The sequence below is a fragment of the Sander vitreus genome, chromosome 8, assembly GCF_031162955.1.
Source record: "Sander vitreus isolate 19-12246 chromosome 8, sanVit1, whole genome shotgun sequence".
Lineage (NCBI taxonomy): Eukaryota > Metazoa > Chordata > Actinopteri > Perciformes > Percidae > Sander > Sander vitreus.
Genome location: NC_135862.1, coordinates 25,034,087 through 25,055,553, shown reverse-complemented (window position 1 = coordinate 25,055,553; position 21,467 = coordinate 25,034,087). Strand labels below are relative to the sequence as shown.

The 21,467-nt window shown below is 42.0% G+C and overlaps 1 protein-coding gene across 4 annotated transcripts in view; it reads right to left on the bottom strand.

Moving 5' to 3' along the window:
• srgap1a (SLIT-ROBO Rho GTPase activating protein 1a) overlaps positions 1–21,089 on the bottom strand; it is a 97,187-nt gene extending 76,098 nt beyond the window's left edge. For 2 of the 4 annotated variants that reach the window (XM_078257625.1, XM_078257626.1), the window contains exon 1: positions 20,391–21,089. In XM_078257625.1, coding sequence (XP_078113751.1) covers positions 20,391–20,454 — 64 coding nt within the window. In that variant the 5' untranslated portion in view covers positions 20,455–21,089. The remainder of the gene's footprint in view (positions 1–20,390) is intronic. The other 2 variants (XM_078257623.1, XM_078257624.1) reach the window with 1 other exon arrangement.
• Between the last annotated feature and the right edge of the window lie 378 nt (positions 21,090–21,467).

Below are 21,467 nucleotides of genomic sequence, written 5' to 3'. Positions count from 1 at the left end.
GTGTTTTCCTTCTCGTTACTGACCACCCCCCGCTGCACCCCTCCCCTCGACCCGCCACAAAAAATAGCACTTCGCAGGATGTGTGGTTTCTGGGTCTTTGATAGGGTTAAGCCAGTAGAGGAGCTGGAGGAGGAACAACCCTACTATTCAAGACCAGGCCTTTAATTCCAGAGGCAGGGACATGTGCTGCAAGCCCGCTGGTGAGAAAGAGGAAGCAGGAGAAAGAGAGGAGGCAGAAATTGCAAAAGGCCGATTACTAGTTGAAAAAGTGAGGACTGAGGGCTCTAGTAAATTCTCTCAGAAAGAAAAGAGTTGGACAGATTGTTGTGGAGGCTGCAGGCTGTATAATTCTTTCTGACAAGAGAACTCTAAGGGCCCTGACACACCAACACGACGGCTGACCGTCGGCAGAAAAGGCAGTGATCAGTCGGCTCTCCGAAGTCCAAAAAGTGCCTTGGAACACACCGAAGCGACGCCAACTTGAATGTACGTTCTGCGCGTGCGCGAGACGTAATACAAAAAAATGACGCGTCACGTGGGTCTGGCTTCTCCAGCTGACCGATAATGGCAGCGTGTTCGAAATACAATCTCGTATTTTACAAAAATAGTTCACTGAAACGTGTTTCTGAAAACATTTTAAGTAACAAACAGGCTATGCAGTTGCTGAATCTGTCTTCATTTCGGATCGACAAAGGTCAGTTTAAAAGATTTTCATCTGATTTTGACAGGCGTTCGTCACTCATCCTGCTCGCCATTTCCGAGTTAGCACTCCACCAATCAGATTGGTCATTGAGTCTGACTCCCTGCCCTCCGACCCAGCAAGTCAGGTCGGCCAAAATGAAGGCCGACGGTAGGGCTGAAACGATTCCTCGATTAACTCGAATAATTTGATTACAAAAAATCCTCGAAGCAACATTCTTTGCCTCGAAGCTTCGTTAAATCAATGTAATTAAGGTTGTACGGCTCACTGTGTTTCCGCACGGAGGATTATTATTAGCGCACAACACGTTGACGCTTCTGTGGACACAAGACTGACGGCCCAGATTACAAATGAAGGAATAATAAAAATAAAAAATAGTGAGGGTCTAAGAGAAGAGACAGGCGAGAGAAAACAACAGAAAGTTTGGGATCATTTTAAGCTGCAAACATGCTACTACATCATCTCAGTAGAAAAAAAACCAGTCTACTCATCCATTCCACGGAGCGAACCTGACACCAGGTAGCTAACTAACGTCTGCTGCTCTCGTCCACCGCGCTGTTTTACACAACTAGCCTACAGCATGCTACTCTGCAAATAGCCATGTTTTACCAACGAGCTAAAACGAAAGCTGTCGGTTTGTAGTCTTAACTGTTTATTAGTTTGCTACTAATCTTTGGAAACTTAGCTGCTGCCGGAGACAAACCGGCTCCGCCCCCCCCAGCATGGCCACTTAATATGCACGTGAATGACGTAATCATGCCGGTGATGTCTGCATTCTTTATTCTTTCTCCTCACTCAGTATTAGGCTTCTGAGTATGTGTCTCCCAGAACAGTGTAGTTGAATAGCCTTGCTGTAAGCTATGTACCGTCACATTTACCCTCTGGTTAGTGAACAGCTCTTTTGCATATCCAGTGCAAAGGCAAGAAGGGGAAGGGGGTGAAAAATATTAACATTTGGGCCACCAAAAATGTACTTTTTCTAAAAAAAGGTTTCCTTTTTTTTAGTAAACAGCAATAATAAATATTTACTATAGCTGTTTACTAAGTATTTCTTACTAAGTATTTCTTATCCGATTACTCGATGGAATAATCGGTAGAATACTCGATTACTAAAATAATCGATAGCTGCAGCCCTAGCCGACGGCCCCTCCAAACAGACTCGAGTCACCGACCTCGCCAGGCTGTCCAACGGCTTATTATCGAGTTGGTGTGTCAGGGCCTTAAGGTGACTTCTTCCACTTATATTTGAAATAAACTGACTGAAATGAATTACAGTTAGTCCAGGACAGAGAAATGCAAAGGCATATTTGATAGGGGTGGGAATCCTCACAATTCGGTTCTGATTCAGAGGGCTACGAAGCGATGATAAAATGATTATCTATGCACCAAAAACTTTTATTTCTATCCATGATTTATTTTTTCTTACTGTGACTATTTGCTACTTTTAAAACATTGTGTATGTCTAGTAAACCATAATTAGACATACACTATGTTAGTTAGACTTTATTATGTATTATTATTTATTTTTCATTTAAATCAAAAATAAATGTCAACTCATTGGCCATAATCTTACTGTTACTTGCACTTCAATACTGGCACAATAAGAAAAAATAAATTGATCAATTATTAACTTCTCTGGATCGAGCCATAATATTTCAGGAGAGAATTGCAATGCATGTAAGAATTGATTTTTCCCCCACCCCTAATATTTGAAGTCACTTTACTGTTGGTGTACAAACCCTTACAACTGTACGCCAACAGACAGAAAGTTAGTTCACTCCACAGCAAACAATGGGGTCTTTTCTCCATTGTACGCAAAAGCTTCCATCTGTTGCTCTCTTTTAGCTTATCTGTAAATCTGAGAACTGCTTTTGTTCCTCGTCTAGCTCATCTCCCACTTAAAATGCACGTTTTTAGAACAAATGTTCCCAAATTCAATTTAAGCTATACATTTGAACAAAGCAATAAACAACAAAGATGGATCCCTACGGAGACTGTCAAATCTTGTAATCAACTCCAGTCTCATTTTCAGATCGTCCTGGGACACATTTAAAGAGACAAGGCTAATTTCAACAAGGTCAAAAAAGATGGATGGAAACTCTTATCTGTAAAGGAGCAGCTGGCTGAGACAAAGCACAGCTGAAAGTTTGTCCTATTATGCACACTCCACGCACAGACACACATGCCCATTCAGCCTTCTCTAAAAATACTTTTACAAACCCCACTGTGTCTACACACAGGCGATATTGTCAACTAGGGTGATGCCTTTAAATTTGACTATATAAGTAGCACACAGCATCCTTGTGTGGTAGCCCAGTGAGTGTTAATAGTGTGTGTGTGTGTGTGTGTGTGTGTGTGTGTGTGTGTGTGTGTGTGTGTGCGTGTGTGCTATTTGTCTGTCTGTATACACCCATCTGTCATCTTTTCCATTTTTCTGTGAATAAATGATGGGGCGTTCGCAGGTCATGAGAAAAGTTCTGCAAAAACTCCAATCAGCCCAGCATTAACAACCAATAGGTATTTATCCTCCTATTCTAAACGTTTCTGTAGTGCAGATGGGTTGAAAACAAACTCCTCTGAGGAAAAACCATTCATCTTTCCCACCTGGTGCTCAGAGTTGTGACAGCTGAAATAATCCACTCTCCGAGGCGACTTCAGCCTCATGTAAACAGATTCACTTTGGGGAATGTGCAGTCTGATCTCTGACAGGAGGGATAGGGTGATATAAGAGTTGTCTTTCAACTGCACTTAAATACGTATGCGGTCTCCATTAAAGTGTTTGCGATGTCTGAGTGAGAATAAATGTTGTTATTGAGATTATAATGAAGCAAACTGTAATATCAGTATTAGTACACTGAGAGCATTAATAGATGTGTCAAAATGTACTTGATTACATTTTAACAGTGCCTCAAGGTTGGAGTCTGTCTGCCTGCTAATGCTCACATAGCTGAATCAAACACCTCAGTCAGCTTCAGAGCATCCAACCCTCTGTTTACTAGATGTTGTTAAAGTGCTCATATTATGCTCATTTTCAGGTTCATAATTGTATTTAGAGGTTGTACCAGAATAGGTTCATGTGGTGTAGTTTTCAGAAAACACCATATCTTTGTTGTACTGCAGCTCCTCTTTTCACCCTGTGTGTTGAGCTCTCTGTTTTAGCTACAGAGTGAGGCATCTCACTTCTGTTCCATCTTTGTTGGGAGTCGCACATGTGCAGTAAGTACTGCTAGCTAGTCAGTTGCAGAGTATGAGGGCATGCCATGCTAGCAGCTAGGCGAGCATTATAACCATTGACATATATATAATGGACCAACAGATCCCGTTGCTCTGGACGGAGACCAGTGAAGGCCATTAGAAGCACTTTTCCGGTGATGGCTAGCGTTACTGCGCAGCCTCCAACTGAGAGAAATGACGTAAATGTGCTGTGAGCAACGTGTCTGAAAGTTGTAAGTCTTCTGGTAGCAGTGCCAAGAGAAATCTCAATCATTCCGAATATTGCAGAGACGGAGAGCGTAGGTATATGTAAGGAGATAGCATAGGCACAGGCTAATTACTGCTAACTAAAATGCTAGTTAACATTAGTAATTACACTTAAACAGCTAATACGAGACGAAACTGCCTGCGAGCTTCTCCTGTACTATACGGTAATTCCTCTACTATGCGACAGTAAGTCGCGTGGTTATGACACAATCGTTAGCCTATTTTTACAGAAACGTCTGCTACGGAGCCATAACGTAAGGCACCCTAATCATTTAAACGCTTCAGATGTAAAGTTATTCGCTGTCAAAGTGGCGCCAAAATGAATGGCAGTCAATGGAATGCTAACGGGAGGTGATGGCTTGGTAGCATCAAAATGGCGCCATAGGAGGTTCGCGGTCCGAGGAGAAGCTTACCCCCTTGATTATAATGTGTGTTACAAAGTGACGCACGTTCGTCACGGAAGTAAAGGCTGGACTACAACAGAGCTGTTTGGAGCAGTTTGTGAACAGTGTTTTCTCTGGAAGATGGTAAGTCCCTTTGGGGTGGACTTTGGGCTTTTTCACTTTGTAAACCTATAATGTGCGCAAAAAGATATATAACACATTAAAGGAAAGGGTAAAAGCCAAAAAGTATAATGTGAGCACTTTAAATGACATGGTTAATACCTGCTGAATACAATTAAGAATATTAGCCATATGAAACCAGCTTAACCAACTGATGTACTGGACTGAAAGCTATTTCTACATTTGTTCCCAGTGAGGTTACCTAAAAGTCATGAGTTATGTGGTCATCTCTGTGCACGGTGGATGACTTCACCTCAGTGGGACATGGGGATCAGAGGGAAGGCAGATCACATACCTGACGTATCTGGACAGCTGCCGTCCCATGAGGAGAATGGGAGAGCTGAAGCCAACTGAGTCGGGTGAAGTCTGCTTCCTACTTTCTCTGTTTAGCTGTCTCCCTCACTTGTGGTTATGTTCTCTACACCCTCCGTTGGCGCCCGGTGCGTTTTAGAATCGATTTTAAGATTGTAATATTTGTTTTCCAGGCCTTAAATGGCCTGGCCCCCGAGTATTTGTCCGAGATTTTAACCATTCGCGAGCAAAACAGGTCATTGCGGTCAATAAATCAACTGGTTTTATAGGTCCCAAAGTCAAGGTACAAACTGTGGGGTGATCGGGCTTTCGCCGATGCTGCCCCAAGACTTTGGAACAGGTTACCCCCTGACATTCACACTATTTTTAGATCCAAACTCCAAACTTATTTATTTAGAATGGCTTTTAATACATAGTAGTAGTCTATGTGTTATTCTTTTTATTGTATGTTATGTTGTTTTTTTCTTTCTTGATTATATACAAATCAACTGTTTTTATCTACAATGCTAACAAACAGTCCTGTTCAAAAATTGGTACTATATCACCCCATACACTATCTACACTACTGAGATTTTGACACCAGTGCACTAATTTAGATTTCGTGTGAAGAAGTGTCGAGACCTGAGCGTCTGCTCCCTCCAAACTAAACCAGGCCTGACCACAGACTAAAGAGACTCATGTATAACCTCTCTACATATTTGACCTGGTCCATTATAATCTTTTATTTTATATATAATCAACTGACACCTTAACTAGGCCTGGATGTCAGAGGAAAAGCATCTGTATGACTTTTGCCTGAGTGTGGCTGGTCACAGGCCTGGGGATTGGGGGGGGGGGTTAAGGTTAAGCGGGCAGGTTGGGGGTTAGAGTAATGCGGTGCATGGATGGGTGAGCTAGGATGGGTAAGCTGGGATTGAAGATTTAGGTTAGAGAATTCAGGGCAGGTGGAGGATAGTGGTGGGGGCTTTGTCTAAGAGCTGGGGGTTTAAGAATAATTTCACATACACAATAGTAAAGGACCCCCCCCCCCCCGGCAGTGAATCCTCTCCTGTACAAAGCCAAATCTGATTAACTGTTTTGAATAGTGATATTATGGACAAATGGATACATAAGACAACATATTTTTTTACTTTAAAAAAGGCACTATAATTAGCCAAGTCGATGTTGACATTAAACGAAAACAACGAAAAAAATATGATAAAAACTATATTTAAGAACTGATTCAGCAACACAGACATTTGTGGAGTCTTTTACTACGTCACAGAAAAAGAAAAACGCCGCAGAAATTTTGCCAAGAGCCAAACTTCAAAGCACAAGCATAATCTAAAATCAAAGAGATATAATTCTGCTGATATGATACACTTACGATTTTCAACCAAATATGCACACGTGCATTTTTAATGGCTGTTTAAGGGCTGTAAATGAATCATCAGAGCCCAAGAAAGAGGGACCATCTAAAGCCTACAATTATTATCATTTTATTATCATGCAAGTTTCAAACGTTCCCAGAACCCCATGTTTCTTGAGCTGCAACTAACCACACTGACAGCTCAAAGCAAACTTTAAGAAAACAACATGATTCAACAACATCTAGAAGGCCAAAGCCCCACTGCGAGGGCATAATAATGAGGCTGCCTTGATCGAGACATCTCCCTGCAGTGCAGTCGAGTTTGGTGGTTTAAACTGAGGCACGGATAAATATTTGCTCCACATTCCTCTTCTCAAACCTTAAGAGATCCTCACCTGACAAAGGAGCGGGAGCAGAAACAGGCAGGATAATTACATGCTTATGTCAGATTGAGGCCTGAACCCTCAGACACGCAAGCAGCTAGAGCTGGGCAATATATCGATATTATATCGACATCGTGATATGAGACTAGATATCGTCTTAGATTTTGGATATCGTAATATCGTAATATGGCTTAAGTGTTGTCTTTTCCTGGTTTTAAAGGCTGCATTACAGTAAAGTTGTGTCATTTTCTGAACTTACCAGACTGTTCTAGCTGTTCTATTATTTGCCTTTTCCCACTCAGTCATTATATCCACATTATTGATGATTATTTATCAAAAATCTCATTGTGTAAATATTTTGTGAAAGCACCAATAGTCAAAGCTACAATATCGTTGCGGTATCGATATCGAGGTATTTGGTCAAAAATATTGTGATATTTCATTTTCTCCATATGACCCAGCCCTACAAGAAGCTGAGCAAATTTCTCAAGAGGAACTTTCAGTTGTACCAACATTTGATAATGAAGGTTTAGATTGTTCCCTGTGCACTAGGAGTGGCTGAATTCATGTCCAAATACATATATATCTCAGCCCCTATTGGATGGATTGTCATGACATTTTGTGCAAACATTTTTGTTTTCTCAACAAATATTGGATAGCACTATCATCAGGTCAAAGCTTTATTTTCTACAACCAAATACCTGCAAAACTAATGACATCAGCCATCAGCCAACAGCTGTACTCCATGTTTAGTAGGGCTGGGATGTTACTGTATGCTTTAGTCTCGATACGATTATTTCACGATACATGGGTGCCGATTCCATTTGTATAGCAATTTTTATTATTATAATATATTTATTGCAATTTAGTGTTGTGTATTGCAATTTTCTTTCACTTCTTTAACAAAAACAAAAGTTGAATAATACACTTCTAGAGACAATATATCAAGAGACTTTTCTAAAAACTAATTGTTTTCTAAGAAGAATGCACATCACATGTCAGTCATACAGTCTGACATTTATTTTATTTGTAAAGTACCGAACATGGATTTTCTGCATTTCGCTCTGTTTTGCTGGAAACGGATATGATATAGGCTATGATACGGTACCGACAGAGGTAAATCATTGGCAAAAAAAAATTAAATAAATAAAAAAAAATCAATTCTAGGGAAAATAATCACTTTAAAAATTGTCGCAAAAAAATTCACAATTAGGGTTGGGTACCGAAACGGTACTAACGAGACTGAATAAGAACGAAAATTACGGTGCCTGACTTTACACTACACTCGACAGCAGGTAACGTTAGCTTACCTTTAGCTAGCAGCTGGATTAAACATGGTTCAAATGCTAGACAGCTAACGTTAAACAGTGTAAAGTGTGACTGTATTTTACTGTAGAGGATTCCAACAACGGGACGTAACAGTCTGCTCTGCTGGAAAAACAACACACAGACGGTGCGTTCACTTAAAACAGGTAGCCTCATGGTGCATTCAAAGTTATTGTAAAATACCCTTTTCCCATCTGGTGGTTGTTTTTGTCATTCAACAGCAATTTACTGGTGAAATAAGTTATTGTTATAAGTTATAGTTATTACATTGTTATTAAATCTTTAATTTCCTAATCACGATACATATGATTTTTCCCCACCCCTAATGTTTAGTGTTAATTAGCAAATTATAGCATGTTATAACGCTAAACTAATGTGCTAAACATTCTACCTGCTAAACATCAGCATATTTACATTGACACTGTGAGCATGTTTGCATACTAAAAATTAGCATTTAGCTCAAAGCAACGCCATGCTGAGGACAGGTACAGCACCACAGAGCTGCTAGCATTGCTGTTCTCTTAGTCTTATTTGACTTACTTGCTACGATGTGTATGTAAAACTTGCCAGTGGTGGCAAATTGAATGGATGAATGAACAATGCTGCTATTCACCCATGTTTCTGTCTGCTATATGTTGAGCTTTGCTTTTCTTTTGTTTCTAAGCTAAGCCATCGTCATCGTTTCTAAAACTGCTTAGACCTGGGTAAATGATAACATCTCCAAAATAACACCAAAATACTAACTATTGCATAAGCATAATGTGTGTAGTTTGATCATTTAGAGGTTTTTCTCTATGCCCAGCATTGCTGAAAAATACATAAGGCCTAGTTCAAATAACATCCTGATCTTTCCCCTTACTCAGGTTTCAGACTGAGCTCCCTCACCACGTCCCGCACTGCAGCCTGAGGCCCAATCAGTCCCCTTGTCACACTCCCAGTCAACGCCAGCAGGGATTGATTTCTCACAAAGCATCTACAGTGGAAGCCAAGCCGTGGAGAATAAGGAAGTCCACAATGACAACCCCCTTCCTCACAGGGCACCAGAGGCCAGGGCAGGCTAACATGATCAGCTCCCACACACACACACACACACACACACACACACACACACACACACACACATAGGAAGAATGAGGAGGCTTCACAAAGACCTCATTTCCAGATAATTATAGTGGAAGCCAATATGGCGGAAGTGACAGAGAGTTAGGTGCTGTTATCTCCTCCGACCTACCCTCAGGGAGGCTTTAACTGCCAATCCTCTCCCAATTTTCTAAGTACTGACTCTGAGAGCAGGCTCTCAGTCTGGCTCTCAGGCACTGAAAAATATTTCCGTCAGAATATCTCTAGCTGATATTTCTAAAGCTTTTGTCATCATCCCTGCGTGAACACAAACTTGACTGGACAGGTGAAATCCAATGCCAGTTTTGCCTACAGGGGGGCAACGCCACACAGATCCACCTAATGCTTTACCACATGAGATCTGAGCCGAGCGCGGCCATAGAATGTGACCGACCTAAGGGCAGCTGCTCAGAGTGCGAGAGTGAGGGACAAAGAGGGAGGAAAAAGAAAAGAACAGACAGATCAGCTTTCACTGCTCTTTGTTTCTCTACACTATAGACAGCAAGACTGGGGCTTTCTCTTTTCTGTCCCCCACAGAGCCGGGAGATAGAGGCCATACTTTCGTGAGTGTGTGTGTGTGTGTGTGTGTGTGTGTGTATGTGTATGTGTGTGTGTGTGTGTGTGTGTGTGTGTGAGAGAGACCACAGCCTAGTCATGCATGTGCCACACACCCAGCCAGGTTGCCATGCATCACACCCCTGTGACACGCCATTAACCAGGACAAATCACAGAACCCCAGGGTACAGTAGCTTCCTCCACAGTGCCTGATTAAAAAGTAAGATATATGAAGCATGCCCACAGTGTCTGTGTCCATGCTGGGCAGCTGACCGAGCATATGTATGCGCACGCAAACACACATACAGAAACATACGAATGTGGGGACATTTTTGAACTGTTCTAAACAATCTTATCCCCCCTGCTATAATGGTGCTTCAGCAATTTATGTCATCCTGCTCCAAGAGCAAATCATAGTCTATAATTGAGGAGATTAAAAAGTGTCCTGCATACTATTTTCTTCATGACCAATTGTGTCACATAGGCTTTGCTCTACTTAGGGTTATGAGAAAAGGGGCAGACCAGGACAGTGTCAGGCTCGTTCTATTTCCGGATCAGTCTGATCTAAAAAACTAACTTTGCTTTGCAGCTCACGCCACTCCTATTAAACTAGAATAAAATGGGCTGACAGGAGTCTGCGGGGACTCCAGAGAGCAAACCACTTCATCTTAAAAACATCTACCAGAAAAAGAAATCCCACGACAAAGATTTCCAAGAACTGATTTGCCGCTACTTGCGATGCTACCGTGCTCTGCCAGGCCAGTTCCTTCACAGGATTTTGTCATAGACATCATTAAAACAATTAGTAGATGGAAATGTGGTAATGGCCGCTTTATGCTAAACATCAGTCTCTCACTCTACTGTGGAAAAACACTAATGGTCACCGTAGGAAGCAATAGAAACTCAGGAACTTTACCCAATTTTCGAGCAGAGTAAGCAGAGACTAAATTAGTTTTTGGCGCCACTGGAATCAAAACTAGAAGGGGGGGGGGGGGGACTTATAATGATTGAGGTAAAAAATGGTTGTTACAGTATGTTCTCCGATTCCTGACTCGTGTAAAGACAAAAAAACGGTGTGTTTGCGAACGAGATGAGAGCATGCACGAATGGGGGAGAGGGAGCGGTGATCTAGAGAGCGAGCCAGTGAACAAAAACAACAACTTCATTTGCGAATTGACTCCTCACAGGTACATACTCAAGCATCCGTTCATTACATTCATCCAAACATCAGAGTTGTGTTCTTTAACACAAAGAACAGCATTTTTAATGCTATCAGACTAATTTGCCAAATGTTAACGGTTCTGAAGATGTGGTGGAAACACAAACAGGAATGCACAAAATGTGTGTGTGTGTGTGTGTGTGTGTGCGCAAGTGTGCTAGAAACAGTTAATGACTCCGTTGGATTCCTTTCTTTCATCGGACTGTACACAATGGGCAAAAAGAAGATACAAAGAAAGCTATTTCATCTATTGCGTAATAACCGCATGACATGAGGTCTCATGACAATAAAATAATTGTGTTATTTATAGAAACGGATGACCGCCGTTGCATAGCAGCTTGGAGAGTTTTCAGGAAATGTAAAAGCTTCACAAATGCTTCAAAAGATTAAGAAAACTATAAATAGTAAACACATCTTTATCACTCACCCGTAGTTTATTTTACTGTTTAATATGAGCTGTTGGCCATGGAGAAACTCTTTGAAGCTCAGAAACTGAGCGAGTGAGAAGGGACATAACGCAGCCAAAGGAAGACTGAGACTTTCTCCATGCATCACCAGTGGGACACATTGAGCATATCCTTATCCGTTTTTTTTTTTTATATATACATTTCCAAGCACCCTACATATCCGTGGCTGGAACCGCAGCTATGGCTCCAGTTTCCATCTCGGGGGAGGGTGGAGGAGAGTTCGGGCCAGAGCTCACAAGACCTGCCTTGGGCTGCTCAGACACCAGCCATGGATGCACACTCGGCTCGGGCCTCCTCCCGCTGCAACCCACAAAGAGCCTTTATTGTGAGGCCACTACTAAAAACAGACCGAGTAAATTGAGGGAACCAGAGACAGAGGGAGTAGTTACCACATGAAACGGTGTAGACATTTTGGGATGTCCGCAGCAGCGAGACTGCGTTATATTTTCAAATAAAAGACAGGGTTGCCTTCTTGGCTTTAAGCTATAATCAATCAGGCTTATAGACACAAAAGGGATGACATTTCACTGGCCGCTTGGTTTTATAACACTATTCCCCCCCTCAAACCTCTCCCTGGCGCAGCAGCCTATAACATGGCAGCCGTGCCTCAAGGGGTGGTCTCTGGTTATTGATCAGGAAAGCAGCCAGCACAAAACCTGCTTGCCTTGGGTCATTAGGTCAAGGTAGAAGAAAGGGAAAAGGGGGGAGGGGGAGGACCAGGAGGAGTCGCATGATCAGTAAATTAAACTTCTGTTCATCAGTGTTAACGGTGGATGGGAAAGAGAGTTTACGAATGAGGGCGGAGAGAGGAATTGTTTTGGAGAAACATTGTGTGAAACTTTACACTTCATGTAAAATCACATTTTATGCCTCTCCTTTATTATTACACTCCAAAGACTCCTTGAGGGGTTTTTTGTACGTGTGTTATTATTGAGGTCAGAAATGAGTGACTTTATAGCTGCATTTAAAAGTGATGAAATTTGCAATAAGTTGTGATAGTGTTTAAAATTGAAAGAAGCTTGTTGGGGGTTATACACTGCCTGGACTTAAGCTCGCCTCAGAAGACAACCTCTAGGAAGATAAAGTCCCAGAGGATAAAAAGTAATCGGTAAAGAAGTTGGATTGTTGAACTCAGGACAGGGATTGATTTTGGTCTGCTTCGCGGTCATAACTTTGGTTCAGAATTGGATTATTTATGCAGAAAATAACACAGATTGGAAATTGAACTTTAAGGAGCACTCTTCCAATGTGAACATTTGTTGCAGAAAATTGTTGGACAAAATTGCAAACTATTAGATACTGCATGTATCGATACACATTTACTATACTTACTTAAGCATACAGTGGGAATGATATAAGAACATGCATTTTTTTTCCCTACAACACAGCAAGTCGCCAATGGAATTGGGCTTTTCATTGTCAGGTGCAGGAAATATGACAAGCCATCTGATGAACGCAGACAAGGCTTGACTTGTCAGCACAATAAAAGATGCTTCGTTGTAATTCCTGAAAAACATTTCATTGTTTTGGATTGCATTATTTCAGGAAAGTTGGAAAGCCCGCACGCTGAGGGCAGAAAATGTAGAGAGAGATACAGGCACAAGTGAAGGCCCAGGATCAGATAAAGTAAATACAGCACTTTAGTTGTTACTAGAGACTGTACATCTTTTAGTTTTTACGTACGGCATTTCTTATCACTTTGGGTTTTGGATTGTTTATGTCTCACTGCTCTAATTAAGTCAAAATATTACAGAAAACCTTGTCTCATTTTGGACAAAAAGGTGGAACAGAGGGGAAATGTTCTCAGTGTGGCACTGAAATGTGAAAAAAAACTCAGGCGATGCGATACAGGTGGCAGTAATGCAGTAAGATATGCAGCAATGCATCAACAAAGGCAGGGAAAAAGAAGACTGCAATATCTATCTATGATAAATGAAAACAATGCTGGATGTAAAATACTAAAAATCAGCTTTGCTAATGTTTTATGAGGGGAAAAAAATGCCTCAAATACTTGTTAAACCTCAAATATAAACTCAATGACTTTTGGTGAGTAACAGTAAATTGAATCATAACTTTTGGTTGGTTTATTATTTTTATATTGTTTGGCTGTTTCCCAAAAACATTGGCTACACTTTCCCACCACTGCTAGCCATGCAGCTATGCCGCTATTTCTTCAAATCCAAAACGCTGTAACTCAAGATTATGCTGTACACATGCCAATAGTAACTCAAAGGACAGACAAGTAAGCCAGTTGTTAATCTAGTTGTGTTTACTACAACCTTAATGTGAGTAGGATAACCTGATTACAGTGTTAGCATGCCTTACTTGGGTCATAATCAAATTAGTGGAGTGGATGTAAAAGCAGTGTGACATCCACTTATGACACTCCTCTCTGGGCACATCAGTAGTTGATCTGATGACTTAATGAGTCACTAGTTTACACCACATATAAATTAAGCTATTTACAAAGTATGACGAATTATTGAGAGTGTCAGGAAAAAAGTATTCACCTATCCATAAATGCAAAGTAAATGTAACCAGGAGCAGTCCCATATAGAGTTGCGATAGGAACTTGAGCATAGTGAAGCTTTGACAGCGGGAGTGGATAGAGGACTCGGGAACGCCGTAAAACTCAGTTTCAGGACGCCCGGATAGCTCAGTTGGTAGAGCGGGCGCCCATATATAGAGGTTTACTCTGACGCAGCGGCCCCGGGTTCGACTCCGACCTGCGGCCCTTTGCTGCATGTCATTCCCACTCTCTCTCTCCTTTCATTTCTTCAGCTGTCCTGTCAATAAAGTATCTTAAAAAAAAGCTTCAGTTCCAAGAAGGTTAATGAGACTGGGACACCTGAGCCCAGCACCACGGCCCAGTGTGTGAACAGATTTCCGGCAGTCAAAGCTTTGACACAGAGAAAGAGGAAGCCAAAGTGGTAAACATCACATTGTTTAAGTGAATGCAGGGAATAAGAAAACTGGCGAGAGACTTCACTTATAGCATGTTTGCACTCATCTTAAAAACCTTTCGCCCCTGCTAAAAACATTAACGGCTTACATTCGGCAGATAAAACGGGGCTGAACACACTCAGAAGCAGATTAAAACAAGTGAACCAAGTCAGAGCTTATGACCTCCACCTTCACTTACTCCTCCACTGACCTCATACTGTCCCTTCCCATCCCCCAATCTTCTTCCCCTTAATCCAGCCCTATATACTGGGTGGCAGATAGCAGCATGGCCTGATGGACAAACTGTGTCTGTCTGCCTTCCTGTCTGTCCATCTGCTGGGCCCCAGCAGTGGTTCAAAGGAATTAAACTTGTCCAGTAGGCTGCCAAAACCTCTCCAAATCCCCCCTGTCATTTATTTCACTCCCCCCCCCCTCAGTTTTAATTCTACAGTTTTACTTTCTCTGAGCACGAGTCAATTCCATTAACACCATGTACCTCCTATTAGCTAATGCAGTGAGCTACACGCTGAATCTCATCCAGCTCATTACCAGGCACTTCAGTCCCACACAGGGATTCTTCTCTATGGCCCAACAACCACCTACAGAGAGGGGGGGCTAGCAGCAGAATATGGCATGTGCAGCAACTTTGCCAAAAGAACGGTTCTCGGTCTCTGTATGCTTCACTCACAGGTAGAACAGCCTCAGTCTGTAACGCTACAGCAGTTTAGATTTGATCCTTTCTGGGAAGAAATTTAATTAACCAGTGTGGGTTACAAGTGGAGACAATACACCAGGCTTCTTGTTTTGTCTTCATCTGCAACAGTGCCACTTGAATTTCAGCCTTTTTGTTTGGTTTAGGCATGCCAGGGCATTGGATTTTTTCTTAGGGGGAGGTGAGGGATCAGGTTGGGGGGGGGGCACACAGTAATGTCCTGGTGGCCTTTGTGGCTACAATGAAAAGCACAGCAGGGAAAGTGAAGCCTTGCCTGTGCTCAGAGTTTATTAAAACTTTAAAAAAAAGAAGAAAAAAAAAAGGGTGAGTGGCCACAGATGGTAATGTCAATAACCATTCACCCACCCATGCAAATGCACACTCATGCACAAACACAAATACGCACCAATGTCACACCCCATGCCATACCACCGGGTGAGAATGCACTACACACACACACACACACACACACACACAGTTAGAGAAGGAGGGTTAGTAACAGATGGTAAGTGTGTGAATGGATGTGTGAGGTTGTGGAGAAGTGCTCCAGGGGTATTAGGATCATTCCATTAGTCTTGCAACCTCTAACCTCCATCAACACCTCTGAGAAGCTGTTAAGACGCAGTCTCTCAATCCACATCCAAACTAGTACATTTTTGTTTTAAAGCGCATATCTTTTGCTACGTTTACGCCTGGTGTCCACTAGGGGTGGTACGGTTCAGAAAACCCACGGTTCGGTTCGTATCACGGTTTTCGGTTCTTTACGGTTCTTGTTATTTTTGCTTTTAACCTTTAACACTCCAGAAATATACTTGCATATACTAGCATATTGAATGCATGATGCACAATACGTGCACACAATGGCAGATCTATCTATTGTTTTATTTCCGCTGTCATCATTAGGTAACATGAAATCCAAAATGTTCCCACACACCAGACTATATACGACGCTAGCGCATCCTCCAACTCCGGGCAGCCTTCCTTATCTCTCCCACTTACCATTTCTACACGTGACGTGACCTGCAGCACTCCACACTCCACCTGAGGAGCGGTCGGCTCGGCGCCTCTCAAAATCTGACGAAAATCTTTTAAACTGACCTTTGTCGATCAAAGAGAGACATAGGTCAGCAACTGTATGGTCTATTTCTCACTTAAAATGTTTTTAAAAACACTTTTCGGTGAACTATTTTCATAAAATACGAGATCGTATTCAGAACGAGACGCCATTCGAGTCCGTTTCGAAATTCGGGAGCAGCGAGAACCACGTGACGCGTTCGTCCAATCAGCTGCCAGTCAAAAGGTTTGGACACACTGTGTCCAAAATTTTGACTGGTACTGTATATTTAATCCACATATCTATATCCACATTATTGATGAATATTTATCTAAAATCTAATTGTGAAGATATGTTGTTAAAGCACCAACTGTCAACCCTACAATATCGTCGCAATATCAACATCAAGGTATTTGGTGATATCTGATTTTCTCCATATCGCCCAGCCCTAGTCACACCCCTATCACGTGACCCTTACTGGAAGAAAACAAACATCAGCCTTGACTATCCGTTGTTAATTCAACATGGATAATGAATTATAGCTGTTTCTGACCTTGTTGTCAAAGCTAGCAGCTGTTGTGCAGTTAAATTCTGCATTAAAATGTATAATGCCACTACCTATATGCACAGGAAGCTTTTATTATTGTTGTAAAGTTATTAGTCAAGCGATTTGCGACAACTGCCGTGTCCAGTGGAGTTTTGCATCCCTGCCGAGGAACGTACTGTTTAAAAACGATACAATCTTCTTTATCAGGTTCATCGATGATGATAAATGATGTCTATAATTTGAGAGTCATCAATGTTGTATTAGACTCAGTAGTAGTATTTCCTTGCTGCCGGAGAGGTGGATGCAATTCTGTGACTCTGCATGACCCAGATGTCATGCAGAGTCACACAAACATATGTGTGACATCTGGATTTGTGTAATGGACAGTGATCAACACATACATGCTCATCCTCTGCCACGTAATTGGATGTGAACTGAACTCCCACAGTTACTAATGTAAATAAACTAAGGACTTTTAACCACAATACAAATCCTTTTAATTTGAAAGATAACCAAGACCACACCACCCCAGAGCAGTTTCCTGCCTTTAATCCCCATGCATACAAACATGGGCAGACCACTCTCTTTGAGTATGCAGAGGGGCAGGGCTCTGATTTCAAACAGCAGTGAAGGCAGGTCAAAGGGGGCAGCCTTTATGATGATCTGGGAGAGGACCCCTGACAGAGACTCAAGGGGTCCTGCCATCGGAGTCACGACCCCCCGGGCCACAAACAGCAAGCCACAACCTGACATCAAACCAACCTTTTGCCCAAGAGAAAACACGGCAGGGCTGCTATGCCCTGATCCACCAGTCCACAGAAACAGAGGCCCACAGAGAATACCAATGTACCCACAACCTCCCTTTAGTCTGCATTAAATGGCTTCAATTGACTGCAACCGATGTGCTCCATAAAGCACAAACAAATTCCACTGTCTTAACCCAATCTTCTTAATGTTTTTGTTTTTCCAAAACAAGCTGAGTCTTGATGTAGATGCTGATTTTAGTGATTAGCACAAATTCAATCCCAATGCTCCAGAGCTTTTTCAATAAAAGAATAATTCCTTGAATTGCCAGAATGCCATGCATTTTCATTTCATCTGTGGGAGTTAAAAAGCTGTTTGGAGGTACTTAAGAAGTGAATGTCAGCTGAATTACAAGTCTGGCTTGAGAACAGTAGTGTCAGCCATCGTAGGGAGGCTTTCAGACACACAGTCACCATAGAAAACTGCATTAAATACCTCACATCTACTTCCTTGAATAACAATGCCACTCCGAACAGTGACGCTGCCATGACTTTGAAATGATGATTCTCAAAAGAAAAGGGGAATTGTTGGTGTAAATCTGCATCACTGCTGAATAACTGGATGACGGCAGACGACCACAGTGTTATTTGTCAAAATTGGGACAGAGGGCTTCAGACTACAGATCAAAGAGTGGTCATGTAAGATGTGCCAAAACTGACAGCCAGATATTTGTTGAAATATTGTTGAGAATTAAAACAAATATTCAAACTGTGAGACGGAGAGGATGCAGGCCAAAGCATCAAACATGAGCTCTGGCTGTTTTCCGCACTGCCTTGTTGTTCTACTTCTTGAGTAATCAATGTCAGTTCACCAGAATCTGCCTCTAGCTATCACAGCTACACTGCAGATGTGATCCCACTCATTATCACTGCAAACTCTTAACTCATAAAAAGCTTTACAGCTGCGAAAATCAGGCGCCGCTCTAAAACAGAATACTTAATGTTGACTGAATGCATTTTCTTCAACTGCTAATTACTCTAATCCTAACGAGCCTGGCAGCTATTTTTCCGGAGCAAAAACAACGACAAGCTCGACAACAAGCATAAACATATAGGTTTTGTAGAGATGATACAGCATGTTTGAATATGCATGAAAATGTGTAACATAAATGTATCTCCATGGTTAACTGCAGGGAGTCCAGTTCATATAAAGACAGAACGGGCGTGATACGTTGTCAATGCCAAATGCAACGCAAAAGATGATCCTGATACACCCTCAAAAATGTCTTCGTCCAAAAACTTTATTTAAATGACTAAGAAATAAAGCAACTCTCAAATGAAATACGCACAAGCTATTTGCAATGCAAAAAGAACAAGTACAGTACATTTTGCAAAAAAGACAGCCTTTAGGGCTGGATACAAAAATGATCTCACAGGAATATTTACAATGAATGACAAGACTCAGTGTATTACCCTCAGAATTGAATTCTGCATCTTCAACAAAACAACACAATACAATACACCGTAACACTGATTTACTGAGGCTCCGCTGGTCCCATCAAGCAACAGCTAATTCTCAGCAGCATCAGGTTGTTGTTATTACCCCGCTGGGTTCTGCATGACAAATGGGAGGCTTCGTCATCTCTTGTTTAGCATCCCCTATGACTGTGCATCATCCTCTATTATAGGCTGAAAGCCCTTAGTCATCCTCACAAGGAGAAGAAAGGGTGCTAAAACATTCCTTGCAAATGAGAGCTTATGCTCAACCACATGCAATCTTGTAATTCCTCAGCATTGGCCCCTTCTCTTCTCAACCCCCGACCCCTGCTAACCTTCCCCCTTTCTCTGGATTTAAGGTTATATATGGGGACATGAATGGGTGGTATTTCAGCATGCTAACAGCGCTGAAGAACAGAACTGGTTGGCTGGAGGCCAAATCCCCATGGTTACCCTGGAGCAGCAACTGCCTCTTTCCTGTGCTGGTCTATCTGGGAATAACCTAACTCTGCTCTGCATGCATGGGAGGGGTGGGTGGGGAGACAAGATAAGTTAGGGTGGCATCGTTATGGCATCTTGCAGACCTCTAAATCACACACCTAAATCATGGCAAATAGCAGTTGTATGCTTAGGAGTGAGGCTTTTGCTATTCAGGAGGAAACAGAGAGGGCAGAGAATAGTAATAAATGAATGGCACAAGCAACCGCATCTTCTGAAGTGCCCCTGAGCAATACACTGAATCTTAATACAGGTGTTCTGTCTGAACATGTGCTCTTCCTGTCTTCAGTTGTATTATCATGCTGTGGGAAAAGTGCACTTACTACATAGTCACATACCAACTCTGATAGTAACAGGTTGTTAAACACATCAACATAATAAAATGCACCAGACCATGAAGGAGTATAGTCTCGGCAGATAAAGAGTGTAACCTGATTGGACATCCAACATAACAGATAACTTGATAGGCTATATCTGTGAAAGATATTGATCTCTACTTTGGGCTAATGGTGAATCTATTGTGAGCACTTGCATTGGCTCTCAGATGCAAAACAAAAGACTTAAAAGCCACTCTTGAACACAATGACCAATCTTTTTATTTTGCTAATTAAGTTCACACCCTTGTAATGTTGACATAAATGCCAATAAATTGTAACAGGCCTGTAAGTAACTTTACAAAAAAAAATGACGTTAGATGTTGCGGTTAAAAATGTGATTGTTTGCTTTGCCGTAAAACAAGTCATGTTTTAGCAACTTCTTTTTTTTTTTTTTTTTTAAATGTAACACACATGGATGTATTAAGAGAACACACCACATCACTAGCTATGATACGCAGGTAGCGGTGAACTAACGTTAGCCTGTTCCCAATTAGTCTTCGAGCGGCTCCAACAAGCATTTCCCAGCGAAACATTCACTCTCCCTTACCTTTGACTTGACTCTCGTAATCCGCGACGATTTCTTTATCCTTTTTGAACCTCGGCGTGGACATTTTCTGTCTTCTTGTGTCCGAAGCTTGTTGTAAACTTCTTTAAAAAAAAAACACAGTTTGTCAACAAGCGGGATCCTACAGCAGCCTACGCATCCCACACAGGACGAGGGAAAAATGAACGCGAGGGAAAGAAGAGGCGCGAGACAAAAATGACACTTTGAAAGGATTTAAGTCTGCAACAAGCTCGACTTGGGAGCAAGAAGAACACGTTAGTTCTTCATTGTTCCTCTAACCTCTGGATAAGCGGTAGATATACAGCGGGGGTCCAATGCGCAATGCTGCTCCAACCAATGAATCCGCTCAAGTATCAGAACAGTCGGCACGGCGCAACAGCACTGCCGCTACCACAGAAGAAGAAGAAAAAAAAAAAAAAAAAACACTCGCCTAAGTTTCAGGCTCTCCGTGGCGGGTTTTCACAGCTATTTGTAAAAAGGAGTGCCAACAACCCGTCCGTAGGGGCTTTAAAGTCGATTGGAATCCTGTGTGTGTTCTTTTTGGTAGTGGTTTCCAGTTTGGGACTCGCACGCACACACATATACACACACACTCATACACACACACACACACTTCCCCCCCTTTTGCTCGCTCTCCCTCGACGGTTTCTCCCCCCAACTCCCAGCAGACTCTGAGGCAGACAGGGCAGGCCGACTGCAGCACACAGCAACTGGAGCCAGGCGAGGAGGAGGAGGAGGAGGAGGGATCTGCTGCTATAGTGGACACCAGGACTGACACGCTTCTCCCAAATCTGAAGGCTTTTTTTTAATTTTTTTTTATTAATTTGTCCATATTAGTCAGCTGGGCCGGGGGGGGGGGGCTGTATTTCCTAGCTACACCCATGCACTCATATACAAGTAAGCTCTTATAGGTAATACAGGTAATATATAATACATGCATTTTATTAAGAAGTTTTTCATTGAATATTCCAGACAGTAAATAGTAAAATACATAGCAAATACATGATTTGTCATAGTATAAGTTTAACAAACTTTGCAGATACCAAACCACCATTCTTT